At 21.6% G+C, this 15,240-nt stretch overlaps 1 protein-coding gene across 3 annotated transcripts in view; it reads left to right on the top strand.

Moving 5' to 3' along the window:
• Positions 1-12,679, top strand: part of LOC117168188 (protein FAM210A) — a 23,655-nt gene extending 10,976 nt beyond the window's left edge. For 2 of the 3 annotated variants that reach the window (XM_033353647.1, XM_033353649.1), the window contains 3 exons: positions 3,324-3,469; positions 5,833-5,906; positions 12,255-12,679. In XM_033353647.1, the coding sequence (XP_033209538.1) occupies positions 3,324-3,469; positions 5,833-5,906; positions 12,255-12,350 (316 nt within the window). In that variant the 3' untranslated portion in view covers positions 12,351-12,679. Of the gene's footprint in view, positions 1-3,323; positions 3,470-5,832; positions 5,907-6,123; positions 6,143-12,254 lie in introns of all 3 variants that reach the window. The other variant, XM_033353648.1, reaches the window with a different exon arrangement.
• Positions 12,680-15,240: the final 2,561 nt, after the last annotated feature.

Raw genomic sequence — 15,240 nt, 5'->3', positions numbered from 1 at the left:
ATTCCATTTTTTGTTGAAAATTTATATTTTTTAATTAAAAATTCACCTTTTCGGATAAAATCTTGTTCTTATTCGAAAATTCCACTTTTTTTAAACAAAAATGTATGTATGTTATTGAAAAATCTTTTTTTATGCTAGAAAAGTAATCTTGTTTAAAAATGAATTTTTTTAGTTGAAAATTTAAGTATTTCAGTTAAATATTCATAATTTTGGTTAAAATTCATCTTCTTTGTTTAAAATTCAAATATTTGAGTGAAAGATTTATCATTTTTGTTGAAAACTCATCAGTTTGGTCAAAAATTATTTTTTTCTTAATGGAAGATGTAACAGTTCCATTTTTTATTGAATACTGATATTTTTTACTTCAAAACTTAACTATTTGTTGGAAAGTCGTCATTTTTAGTTGGAAATTCACGTATTTTGTTGAAAAATCGAACTTTGGTAGAAAATTAATGTTTTTCTTTGAAAATTCAGCTTTTTCGTCGAAAATTCAAGTATTCCAGTTACATATAAAACTTTTTTTTCAAAACTCACCTTTAAATAAAAATTTCACTATTCCATTTCCTAATGAAAATTTATGTTTTATAAACTGAAATTATTTAGTTCAAAACTCAATTATTTTGTTGAAAAATCGAACTTTTTGATAGAAAATTAATCTTCTTCTTTGAAAATTCATATATTCCAGTTAAATATATTATTTATTTTGAAAACTCACCTTTTTTGTTTAAAATTCATTTATTTCAGTTAAAGATTCAACATTTTTGTTTAATTGAAAATTTCACTTCGATTTTTTATTGGAAATTGATATTTTTTAGCCTAAAATCTAAATATTTTGTTCAAATTTTGTCTTTTATTTAAAAATTCAACTATTTCGTTAAAAATTTATATATTTTGTTGAAAAATAGTTGTTTTTTTTTGTAGAAAATTAATTTTCTTGTTTGAAAATTCATTTTTTTGTTTAAAAAATACAGTATTTCAGTTAAATATTCATCATTTTTGTTGGAAATTTTTATTTTTGTTTAAAAATAAAAATTCTTGGTTGAGGGATAAATTTATTTCTTAAAAATTCTTATTTTTGGTTTAAAATTCATCTATTCCACTTGAAGACTCATCATTTTAGATGATAATTCATAACTTGGGTTAATTTCTTAAACTTAAAATTTAACTATTTAATTTTTTGATTGGCGGCTTTTCTATTGTGAAATTCAAACATTTTTTGAAAATCGATCTTTTTGTAGTTGAAATTTAAATTATTTGTTTGAGAATTCATCTGTTTTGTTGAAAAATTGTATTTTTTGATAGAAAATTAATTTTTTTAATGAACAATTCAACGAAAATTAACTTTGTTTTTAAACTGAAAACTTAGCTAATCCATTTTTTCTTAAAAATTTATCTTTTTTAGTTAAAAATTCAACTTTTTGGATAAAAATTCGTCTTTTCATTCGAAAATTCCACTTTATCGATGAAAATTCATGTATTTTTTTTTAAATCGTTTTTTTTCTGGTAGAAAATTAATCTTCTTGTTTGATAATTAATTTTTTTAGTTGAAAATTCATCATTTTTGGTTAAATGAAAATTACACTTCCATTTTAAATTGATATTCTTAGTCTAAAATTCAACTATTTTGTGCAATATTTGTCTTTTTTAGTTAAAAATTCAACTATTTTGTTGAAAATTTGTCATTTTGATTTGGAAATTCAACTATTTCGTTAAAAATCCATATATTTTGTTGAAAAATCGAATTTATTGGTAGAAAATTAATCTGCTTGCTTGAAAATTCATTTTTTTGTTTGATAAATACAGTATTTCAGTTAAATATTCAACATTTTTTTTTGAAATTTATCTTTTTTTTTTTTGAAAATTTATCAGTTTAGTCGAAAATTAATTTTTTTTTAACTGAAAATTTAACTATTCCATTTTTTTGTTAAAAATTGATCTTTTTTAGTTAAAAATTCAACTTTCCGGCTAAAAATTGGTCTTTTTATTCGAAAATTCCACGTTCTAGATGAAAATTCATGTATTTTGTTGAAAACCCGTCTTTTTGTGGTAGAAAATTAATCTTGTTAAAAAATAAAATTTTTTTAGTTGAAAATTTAAGTACTCCAGTTAAATATTCATCTTTTTGGTCGAAAATTAATATTTTTCTTAACTGAAAATGTAAGAGTCTCACTTTTTAAAATTAAAAACTGATATTTTGTTGAAAATTTGTCTTTTTTAGTTAAAAATTCATGTATTTTTTTTAAATAGAATTTTTTTGGTAGAAAACTAATTTTCTTTTTTGAAAATTCAAGTATTTCAGGTAAAAATGTATCATTTTTGTTGAAAACTCACCATTTTCTTTCAAATTCAACTATTTCAGTTGAAGATTCATCATTTTTGATAAAATAAAAATTTCTCTAATTCCATTTTTTAATCGAAAATTGATATTTTTTAGTTGAAAGTTCGATTATTTAGTTGAGAATTCATCTATTTTGTTTAAAAAATGTTCTTTTTTGGTAGAAATTTCATCTTTTTATTTGTACTTTGACCAATTATACCTGGAAAAAACATGAAATTGACAGGGAATTTTTTTTCAGGTTTTGAGTAGATACCCTAACTACATACTTATTAGGGTGGTCCAAAAAAATGCACTTGGAAAAGTGAATTTTCTAAAAGAATTATAATTCTCAGTTTTTTCTATGGAATGGGAAATTTTGTAAAATAATTTTAACTCTAAATTATAAAAGGAGGATTAAAAAAAATCTAATCTAATTTAAAATATGTTGGGTTTTGAAGATTTCTTGTTCCAAATCGTAATTTGTTTGAATTTACAAATTTTTTCTTTCGCTAATAAAAATTTTGCAAAATTTGAAACGTCTTTTTTCCAAATTTGGGGGAAAAGAGAGTTACTATATTTCTGAATTATATTAGAATAATTTTAATTCTGATTTAGAAGAGTAGGATTTAACAAAAAAATCCCTGCTCAAATTCAGAATTCTTTTTCAAAATTGGCTGTTTCAAATCCAAAATCTCTTATATTTAGAAATCTTTTAAAAATTGACCTGGAAAAATGTGTTTCAACGAAAAAAAAAATATTTTATGCCTGTCGAAACAGAGATACAAAAATAGCGATTATTTAAAAAAAAAAAACATTTTTTCTACAAAAACTGATTTGGATTTCCTGAAGATTTTTTGTTTTATAATGCAAAAAATCTCGGGTCATTTTGACACCAAAAGGTAGACTTTGGTGGATTGCCATTTAAAAAAAAGCCTTTTTGGACCGAAATAGTACTCATTGTAATGATAAAACACTCTATTAATATATTTTTTATTGCCGTTTATAGTGGCGTGGATATCGGAGAAATTTTTAAATATTTAAATCTTAGTGAAACTTATGTGGAGAAGATACGTAATTCGAAAGCGGGGCACTGGGCAGTGGCTTATGCCTTGTTTAAAGTCTGCACTCCAATTAGATACACTGTCACAATTGGTAAGTTTTCTGATAATTTATTATTTATTATATGCTAAAAAATCTGGAAAATTTAAAAAATTGATTTTTTTGTTGTTAAAAATTCGTTTATTTTTCCGTTTGAAATTAATTTCTTATCTGGCAATTTAACTTTTCTATTTTTGGATGAAAATTGATAGTTTTTAGTTGAAAACTCAAATATCTGGTTAAAAATTCGCGTATGTTTTTTGTTGAAATTCGTTCTTTTTGGTAAAAAGGTAATCTTCTTGGTTGAAATTTGATCTTTTTTTCTTGAAATTTCAACAGTTTGCAATTTTTCTCTCTTGACTGAAAAGTTTTTCTAAGTTGAAAATTTAATTCATCTTGAAAAGTTGTCTTTTCGGGTTCAATTCGACTGTTTTTTTTTATTAAAAATTAAAATCTTTCGTGGTTGAAATATTAACTACATTTTTTGTTCGGAATTCGTCTTTTTTTAAATAAAAATTTATCACTTTAGTTAAAAAATGAAGTATTTTGTTGAAAATTATTTTTTTCATTGACTAAAAATTTATTTATAACTGAAATTTTATTATTCAAGTTGAATATTCCATTATTTGCGTTAAAGCATTAATTATTAACTAAAAATTTAAGTATTTAATTTTTAGTTGAAAAATGATCTTTTTTTGTTGAAAATGTAAATATTTTTTATAAATTTTTGTTTTTTGTAGAAAATTATTTTTGTTTAGACATTTTTTTTCAACTAAAAATTTAACTATTGCAATTGAAAACTCCATAATTTTAGTTTAAAAATTACCTTTTTTTTTGTTAAAAATTTAAGTACTATTCAAAATTTTTGCTTTTGTAGAAAATTATTTTGTTGTATAAATTTTGTTTCCAACTGAAAATTTAGCTATTGCAATTGAATACTCACTCATTTTAGTTTAAAAATTATCTTTTTTTTTGTTGAAAATTTAACTATTTTTTATAAATTTTTGTTTTTTGTTGAAAATTATTATTTTTTTGTATAAATTTTGTTTCCAACTGAAAATTTAGCTATTGCAATTGAATACTATATCATTTTAGTTAAAAAATTATTCCATTTTTGGTGGAAAATTGATCTTTTTTTTAGTTCAAAATTGAACTATTTGGTTGAATTCAGTTGAATATTTATCATTTTTTTTGAAAATTTACCTTTTTTTTGTTTAAAATTCAACTTTTTCCATTGTAGATTTATCTTTTTTTTTAATTTATCAGTTTGGTCGAAAATAAATTGTTTTTTAACTAGAAATTTAATTACTCCTTTGTTTATGGAAAATTGATTATTTTTAATCCAAAATACAAATATTTGGTTGAAAATTCAACTATTTACTTCAAAAATCGTATTTTTTTAGTAGAAAATCAATCTTTTTGTTATAAAAATAATCTTTTTGTTTGAAGATCAATCTTTTTTGTTTAAAATTAAAGTATTTCAGTGGAATATTCATCATTTTGGTTGGTAATTTATCTGTTTTCTATCATTTTTCTAGAATTTTTGAAAAGATTTCAACTTAATTTAAAACTTGAAATGATTTCAAAAAATGTAATATAAAATTTTAATTTTTGAAGATTTCGAAATAAAATTTTGAAGTTTCTTAAGAAGTTGGATGGAGTTTTAGATGCAAAAACATATTCTTAATATTCCTGGGAATATTTTTAATAATGTTTTATTTAAAAAAATTATTTTCAAGAGAATACTTTAAAGAATTTAAAAACGAATTTTGAAAAATGAATACAATTAAACATTTATTAATTAAAAAAAAACTCGAGTAAGCTTAAGAGATATTTAAATGTTTCGAAAAGATTAAAAAGTAATTTAAAACTGCAAAAGATTTTAATAATTTTAAACAGAATGTAGATTTTGGAATATTTTGAATACAAATTTCGAAGGTTTTAAAAGCATTTAGAAAGATTTTGAAAGACATTTTTTTATTTTGAAAAATTAATTTCACGGTAATATTTAAAAATATTTGTTAAAATATTCAATAAGAATCTACAAGGTTTTGAACCATTTTTTTTTAATTTTACAGGATTTTTTGACAAATTTGAGGAAAATTGCGAATCATGTTAAGAGCAATTTAAATTTTTTAAAAAATGTCAAAAATAATTATAAATTCGAATATTCCAAACAATGTATTAAAAATATTTAAGTGGTTTAAGAAGAAGAAAAAATCATAAGATTCCTGAAAAAATTTGTTTATGTTTTATTGAAATTCTGGAAAGTGTAAAAAGCTTCCATTTTATATGCCAAACAAAAATTAAATAAAATAAAATTTTTTTAAGCTTTAATTCTAAATGTCTAAAATTTTAAAAAATTCAATTTTTGAACCGATTTTGCGCACTTATTTCTGACATTTCTTGAATTTTAGGAGGAACGACAATGACGATCCGGTACTTCAATAAATGGGGGATAATGAAATTCAAAACGCCCGAAAAAATGAAGGTGAGTACAAATTTGTTTATGTTGATAGGAATAGTTTTGAAAAATACTGTCTTTAAAATTACTGAATCTAAATTCTTTTTCTAGCATCTGGGAGTTTTTTTACGTCGAAAAACTTGATTTCTTTTTAATTTCTTTTTTTTTTTTCTTATAAGACGAGATTCTTGCTTCTATTTTATTGTTCGACTTACTGACTTTAATTCTCTTCGCACGCTTACAGCCTGCTTGTGAAGTTTTACGTACGTGTCCAGTACAAACTTTTAGACTAAAAAAAAAATAAAAAAATTGTACCTTCCGCAGGCCTCGAACTCACCACACTATTGACACTATTTGACCTTTTTTTTAAAGAGATAACAATATTTTGCTACTGTTTCGAAAAAATGATTTTCTTTACCCAAAATAGTTGAATTTTTCAATATGAACAAATTAATTAATGAAAAACAGTTGGATTTAACCAAGAAAAATGAATTTAAAAAATATATATTTGATTTTTAACAAAAAATTTGATTGTTTACCAAAAAAGGACAAATTTTCAACCAAATAGTTTAATTTTCTACCAAATTTCGACAGGAAGATTGATTTTCTACCAAAAAAGATGAATTCGCAAACAAAAATACGTACATTTTTAACAAAATAGTGGAATTTTCAACCTGGAAGATTAATTTTCTAACAAAAAAGATGATTTTTCAACATTTTACATATACTTTTAACTAAATAGTTTGAACAATTGCTGTGATAATAGTCATAATTTTGTTTAATTAATTTTCAGTTTATATTTGCATGTTTTTCATAAACTTTTTAAATGAAATGGAACAATTTTTAAACTAAAAAAATTAAATATTCTTTAAATAAATATTTTTTAATAGAATTACTTTTGAATAAAAAAAAACAACTAATTATCTACAAAACAGTTTAATTTTGTGCCAAGTAGTTGAATTTTTGTTACCAAATTGTTGATTTTTTAATAAAATAAACAAATCAAACTTTTATTAACCAAAAAAAGAAAAAAAAAATTAACTAAAATTATAAATCTGGAACAAACACAAGTCATTTTATAAAAAAAGTTCGACTTTGAACCAAGCATTTGAATTTTCAACCTAAAAAAATGATTTTTCAAGGAAAAGTTTAATAGCTGGTCTATCGACAAAAACTAATTTTCAAAAAATACTTGAATCTTAAACTACAAATTATTACTTGTCAATGAAACAGTTACTTTTTTAACCAAAACATTAATTTTCTAGCAAAAAAGACGAATATTCAAAAAAATAAATTAATATTTAACCAAATTGTTAAATTTTTTAGCCGAAAATAAGAATTTTCTATAAAAAATTTAAATTTTCAACAAAAAATTTTATTTTTAACAATAACAGATTAATGTCAATGCAACAAAAAATTGCATTTTTAACTAAAAAAATAGGGAATTTCTACAGTAAGATATGAATTTTCAAACAAAAAAGAAAAAGTTTAGCGAAATAGTTAAATTCTCAACTAAAACAGATTGATTTTAAACCGAATAGTTGCATTTAACAAAACAAAAAAAGTTTTTTTACAAATGTTTTGGAATAAATAGTTGAATTTTCAACCGAGAAGATTAATTTTCTAAAAAAAAGACGAAGTTAAAAAACATCACTTAATTTTTCAACTAATCAATTTTGAAAAAACGGATTTGGTAAGGCAAAATATTATGTTATTAGCATTTAGTTTGTATTTGTTTCGATAATAAAGTTTTTTAAACTAAATAGTTGAATTTTTAAACTAAAAAAAAAATCAGTTTTTAATTTTTAAACAACAATTTTTCAAGAGAATTGATTTTCAATAAAAAAAATTTCAAACAATTAGTTGAATTTTAAACAAAATAGTTAAATTATTATTTTAAACATTAATTTTTAACCAAAAAATGAAAGAATTTTCAACTCAAAATATAAATCTTCAAGCAAAGAAATAAACTTTTTGAAAATTATTCAACTTTCAATCAAGGATTTGAATTTTCAACCTTAAGAGCTACATTTTCCAAGGAAAATGTGATAGTTGGCATATTGAAAAAAAAGTTTTTAATTAAAAATTAAAAACAGTTGAATTTTACGACAAAAAATTTAATTCTTAACAAAAAAATATTAATTTTCCAACTACAAAAGTTGCATTTTTGACTGAAAAATTGACCTTTCTACAGTATCAGATAAATTTTTATACAATAAAGATAAATTTTCGACAAAATAGTTAAATTCTCAATCAAAACAGATTAATTTTCGAACAAATAATTTAATTTTTAACCAAGAAGAAAAGCTTGATACAAAACCTTTAAATTTTCAACCCAAAAGACGAATTTTCGACACGGAAGAATAATATTTGACCAAAAAAGCTGAATTCTCAAGCAAATGTATAACATTTAGAAAAAAATAGTTGAATTTTAAATTAAAAAGATTAATTTTCTGACAAAAAAAACGAAGTTTAAAAAATCTCAAGATTTTCCAACTAAATAGTTTTAACAATGGATTCGTTGTAATCAAACTATAATTTAATAAACTTTCATTGTATTTTAAACAAAATCGTTAAGTTGTTAGTTAAAAAATTTTTAAACCAAAGAAGAAAATAAATTTTCAAACGAAAAATGTTGATAAAAACATTTGAATTTAACCAACAAAAAAGAATTAAGAAAACGTACTTGAATCCTCAACTAAAAAATATTAATTTTCATCCAAAAATTTGCATTTTCAACAACAAAACACGAAGTTTCAACAAAATAGTTCAACTTTTTATCTAATTGTTGAATTTTTGAGCCGAAAATAAGAATTTTTAACCAGGAAATACGATTTTTTAAAAAGAAAATTGATGTATTTTCCATAAAATAATTCAATTTTGAACCAAATAATAAAATTTTTTAACTAATACTTTAAAAATATTAGGCTAGAAAACTAGAAATTTTGTTTAAAAACTGAAGAAAAGCTAAAGAAAGACTAAAGAAAAATTCAAGTTATATTCAAAAGAATTCAAATGGATTGGTAAAACTGTTGAAAAATCAACAACAAAAATCCATTGATTTCCGTGAAACTAGAATGAATTTATACAAATTTAAGATAAAATAGAAGTCGATGAAATTCATAAAAATTCCAAGGGAATTACAAAAAAAAATTGAAACAATTTGAAAAAACTTCATTGAATTCAGTAACTTTGAAATAAGCTTAGAAAAATTCAAGGGAATTCAAAGAATTTTATGAAATGTCTAAGAATTCAAGTATAAATTTAAAAAAAACTTTTTAAAATTAAAAAAAAATCATTGAATTAAGTAGAATTAGTGAATTTAGGATTCAAGCAAATTAAAAGAATTCAAGAGAATTCAAAAGAATCTAAAAGAATTCAGGGTGAATTTGAAGAAAAATTTCAAATATTCGAAAACAAAAAAGATGAATTCGCAAGAAAAAATACTTATCTTTTTTAACAAAATAGTGGAATTTTCAACCTGGAAGATTAATTTTCTAACAATAAAAAACGATTTCTCAACAGTTTATATAAACCTTTAATTAAATAGTTTGAACAGTTGATGTGATAATAGTAAACATTTTATTTCATTCATTTTTATTACTTGTTTTTTTATAAAGTTTCTAAATTAAATAGTTCAATTTTTAAACTAAAAAAATAATTTTTTTAATTTAAAAAAGAAAATATTTTGTTAAGAGAATTAATTTTTAATAAAAAAAAAAATTCTGCAAAACAGTTTAATTTTGTAACAAATAGTTAAATTTTTTACTAAACTGTTAAATTTTCGAGCCAAAAAGAAGAAATGTCAACCCTAGCATATGAATTCTTAACAAAAAGTTAATTTCCAACCAATTAGTTGAATTTTAAACAAAATAGTTAAACAAATATTAATCAGACAAAGAAAACAAATTTTTAACTAAAATTGAAAATCTTGAACCGATACAATTCACTTTCAAAACAGTTGAATTTTGAATCAAGGATTTGAATTTTCAACCTAAAAAGATGAATTTTCAAATAAAAAATTAATAGCGGTTGTATTAACAAAAACGAATTTTCAAAAAAATGCTTGAATCTTAAACTAAAAATTATTAATTTTCAACGAAACATTTACATTTTTAAACAAAAAATTGATTTTTTACTAAAAAAGACGAATATTCATAAAAATAAATTAATTTTTAACCAGATAGTTAAATTTTTGAGCAGATAATAAGAATTTTCTAGAAAAAAACTTAAATTTTCAACAAAAATTTTTATTTTCATTCCAAAGAATTAAACAGAATTCAGGGTGAATTCCAAGAAAAATTTTAAATCTTTGAAACTACTAATTTCTAACAAAAGAAGTGACTAATGCTACAAAAAAATTCCAAAGAATTCAAATAAACTGTAAAATTTGTTTAATTAAAAAAAATTTGATAACAATAAATTTTGAGTGGATTTAGAGAAATTTAAACGAAATGAGAAGAATTAGATGAAATTCATAAAAAAAAATCAATCTGAATTTAAAAAGCAATCAACTGAATTGAAAACAATGAAAAAACATGAAAAAATTAATTTAATTGGGAAGAATTGAGTGAAAATTTAGAAGAATTTAAAAGGTTATAGAATAAATTAATACGAATTCAGGACGAATTACAAATGAATTGCAAAAAATATTTGCAAATCTCTTCAAATCGACGATTTTTCAACAATTTATGTAAACTTTTAACTAAATAGTTTAAACAATTGATGTGATAATGGTCCGAGTCTTATTTCATTAATTTTTAATTTATATTTTCTTGTTTTTTTTTATAGTTTTTAAATTAATTAGTAGAATTTTTAGACTAAAAAAATCAATTTTTAACTTAAAAAAGAAAATTTTTTTAAAGCGAATTAATTTTCACCAAAAAAACTAATTTTCTACAAAAAAGTTCAATTTTCTGCCAAATAGTTGATTTTTTTCTAGCAAATTGTTGAATTTTTAAGCTAAAAAGACAAAATTTCAACCCGAGCATGTGAATTTTTAACAAAAAGTTAATTTCCAAGCAATTAGTTAAATTTACAACAAAATAAACTTTTATTAACCAAAAAAAGAAGAAAAAATTTAAACTAAAATTATAAATCTTGAACCAACACAAGTCACTTTAAAAAAAAAGTTGGACTTTGATCCAAGGATTTTTAATTTTCAACCTAAAAAAATGATTTTTCAAGGAAAAATTTAATAGTTGACATATCAACAAAAACGGTTTTAAAAAAAATGCTTGTATCCTAAACTACAAAATATTAATTTTCAACGAAAAATTTATATTTATAAAAGAAATTAATTTTTTAATAAAAAATACGAATATTCAAAAAAATAAATCAATTTTCAACTAAATAGTTAAAAATTTTAGCCGAAAATAAGAATTTTCTATAAAAAAATTAAATTCTCAACAAAAAACGATATTATTATTCCAAAGAATTTAAAAGAATTCCCAGAAAAATTAGATGAAATTCATAAAAAAATCAACCTGAATTTCAAAGCAATCAACTGAATTGAAAACAATTAAAAAATATGGTAAAATTAATTTAATTGGGTAGAATTGCGTGAAAATTCCGAAGAATTTAAAAGGATTTAGAAAAATTAACAAGAATTCAGGGCCAATTTCAAAATTAATGTTTATTAAAATTTACAAATGAATTGTAAAAAAATATTTTTGAATCTCTTCAAATCTTTGAAACTACGAAATCACTCATGCCTCGTGGAAAATTCTTTGAAATCCATTAAAATATTAAAATCTCTTGAAATTGTTTAAATCTGTTAAAAATGCCTTGAAATCTTTTAAAATGCCGTAAAATATTTTAGTTTTTGAAAGCCTTTAGAAATAAATAAAATATTTCTGGGAATCTTTTAAAGTTTCCTCAAATATTTCGAATCCTTTGATACCTTTTAAAAGCCCTTGAAACTTTTTGAAGCACTTAAAATCTTTTACAATACCTTCAAGTATTTCAAATCCTTTTAAATTCCATTAAATTACTGAAATCGATTAAAATTTTTATTGTAATCTTTTAAAATAATCCAAATTATTTTAAATCCTTTACACTCCTAAATTTTTTAAAAGCCCTCGAAAATGGCAAGGAATTTGCAAACAAAAAAAAAAGTGAAAATATTTCAAATCCCTTAATCATTTTGTCAATTGATCCTCAAAATCAATTAAATTAAATTTTTTTTAAATTAAAAAAAAATCCATTGAATTAAAAAATTCCTCACTTCTAATGGTTGTGACAACATTTTGACACTATTTAAAAAAAAATGTATGACACATTATTTCCACTATTTTCGAGTCCGAGGCCTGCTTACTTGAGAGCCAATAAATGTTAATAAATAAGAAAATAAATATATTTATCCAATTCCTGCAGGATATGCTGTCAAGTAAAAGTATGGCACAGCGAAAGGCAAGATTCGGGAAAACCGATGTCAAAACGAAAACGGCTACTGACCCGCCAAAAACGTAGCATTGGATTTTCCGTTCCAGTCGCTGGAACACGGTATGAATGGGGTATATTCGTTGAAAATAATTATTTTGCGCAAATGTGTATTTTTACATGATGGAACCTAAAACAAGGAATGTACAAACTTCAAAAGCTTACTAGATAGTATCTTGTCTTTATTAACCAGTGGCAATAATCACCTAACGCACCATACATGTGTTTAAATAAAATTGTACTTTTTATCTACAAATAATCCCCTGTCAAGGATTCAAATAGAATTATCAACTATATCCGTAAATTTTCAGAAAAAAAAAAAAATAGAAAAAAGAAATAAATGTGAGAACAGTTAAGGTTTTTGGCAGCTTGATTTGTGCGTCCTTCTTCATCTAGCTCTTTATGGAACCGTACTTAAATTACGTAACGAATTTTGGGTTCTCTCTAAAAATCATTTTTCATTTTTCTTGATTATTAACATTCAAATAATTGAATTTCTAAACTAAAAAGATAAATACCCAGCAAAAAAGGTATCATAGTTTATATTTCAATCAAAAAGATTAAATTTATTTTTAAAACAATAATTTTATAATCAGAAAGACGAATTTTCAAGAAATACAGATTTTTCATCTCAAGAAAGAAATAAAGGTTGATCAAAATTGTTGAATCTTTAAGCCAAAAGACAAATTTTCTCTACAAAAATTAAATTTTCAAACAAAAAATATGACTTTTCAGGAAAAAATTAATTTCCCACGAAACTAAATGCATTTTTACCCAACTAAAATGAAATTTCTGATCCATAAAATTATTTATTTATAAAAAAAGGAAAATCTTCAACTCGAAAAGATCAATCTTAAAACTAGGATTTTTTACTAAACAGTTAAAATTTCAATTGAAGAGATGAATTTTCAACTAAAAATTTTAATCTTCATCCAAAAAATAATTTCTTAACAAACTGATTCAACCAAATCTTTCCAAACAAAATAGTTGAACAGTTAAGCAAAGAAGATTAAATTTTAACCAAAAAGTGAAATTTCTGCGAAAAAAGAGGATTTTTTAATTCAAAAAGATAAATTTTGAAAAAACTAGTTGATTTTTCTGTTTAAAAAGATTTCAATTAACTTTTCACTGTCAGAATATGAATTTTTAAACCAGAAATAAGTTTCTACGTAGAAAATTGAATTTTTAATTCAAAAAGTCGAATTTTTTCAATCAAAAAAGATTACTTTCGAAATAAATTGTTGAATTCTCTACCAAACAGATAAAATTTTTCTTACAACAAATGTATTTTTATTTTAAATTGTTTAATTTTCATTCCAAAAATATTCCACTTGATTTTTCAAGGTCCAAATATTAAATTTTTTAACAACAAAGAAATTTTTAAGAAAAAAATTGAATTTTTAATCCAAAAAAATATCATTTTTAATCCAAAAATACGAATTTTTAACCAAAAAGGATGAATTTCGAGCAAAATTGTTTAAATATCTACCAAATAGGTCAAATTTTTCTAAAAACAAATGAATTTTTATTTTAAATTAAAAATTTCAAATAGTTGCATTTTCATTCCAAAAATATTCCACTTGATTTTTCAAGGTCAAAAAGCATTTTTTCCAAAATAGACACCATTTTTTTTAAAACAGATGAATTTTTATTTTAAATACAAAATTTTAAATAGTGGAATTTTTATTCAAAAATCACTTCAGCTGATTTTTCAAGGTCAAAATATGAGTTTTTAAACAAAAAAAGAAGTTTCTAAGAAAAAAAATTGACTTTAAAAAAATTGTTAAATTTTCTACTGAAAACTTGCATTTTTTTCGAAAACAGATAAAATTTTTTTTAAATGAGATGAATTTTTATTTTAAATAGTTAAATTTTCATTTCAAAAAGACTTCAGTTGATTTTTCAAGGTGAAAATTATAAATTAAAAAAAAAAAAGTTTTTAAGAAAAAAATTGAACTTTTAATCCGAAAATATGAATTTTCAACCAAAAAGGATGACTATTGAACAAAATTGTTTAACTATCTATCAAACAGATACAATTTTCTTAAACCAGATGAATTTTTATTGAAAATAAAAAATTTTAAATAGTTGAATTTTTATTCAAAAATAATTTTAGCTGATTTTTCAAGGTAAAAATGTGAAATTTTTAAACAACAAAAAAAAGTTTTTAAGAAAAAAATTGAATATCTAATAAAAAAATACACATTTTTAATCAAAAAGGATGACTTGAACAAAATTGTTTAAATCTTGACCAAACAGATAAAATTTTTCTTAAAAAAAATGAATTGTTATTTTCAATTAAAAATTTTAAATAGTTGAATTTTCATTCAAAAAACATAAGAAAGTTTTTAAGAAAAAAATTGAATTTTTAATCCAAAAAGACGAATTTTGAACCAAAAGGCTGACTTTAATTTTAAATAGTTGAAATTTCATTCAAAATAGATTCCGCTTGATTTTTCAAGGTCAAAATATTAAATTTTTTTGATAAAAAAGAAGTTTCTACGTAACAAATTGAATTTTTAATCCAGTAGACTAATTTTTCAAAAAATTTTCACAAAATTTCATTTTAAATAAAAAACGACAATTTTTTTTTTAACTAGAATTTTCAATCAAATGGTTGCATTTTTATCCATGAAAGAAGAAATTTCTGTTTAAACTTTTAAATTTCTAATTAAAAAGAAAAGAAAAAGCAAATTTTCAAAAAATAGTGGAATTTTCATCCAGAAATAATTTTAGATCTCCTTTTAACCCCAAAATATTAAATTTAAATAAAACGTAAATTTTTATGAAATAGTTCAATTTTCAATAAAGCAGCAGAATTTTCAACCAAAAAGTATGACTTTTCAACAAAATTTTTGAATTTTCAACCAAATAGTTGTGGTTTTTATCCAAGAAAGATGTAATTTCTGCTAAAGCTGGT

The sequence above is a fragment of the Belonocnema kinseyi genome, chromosome 2, assembly GCF_010883055.1.
Source record: "Belonocnema kinseyi isolate 2016_QV_RU_SX_M_011 chromosome 2, B_treatae_v1, whole genome shotgun sequence".
NCBI lineage: Eukaryota > Metazoa > Arthropoda > Insecta > Hymenoptera > Cynipidae > Belonocnema > Belonocnema kinseyi.
This window is presented reverse-complemented; position numbering and strand designations above follow the sequence as displayed.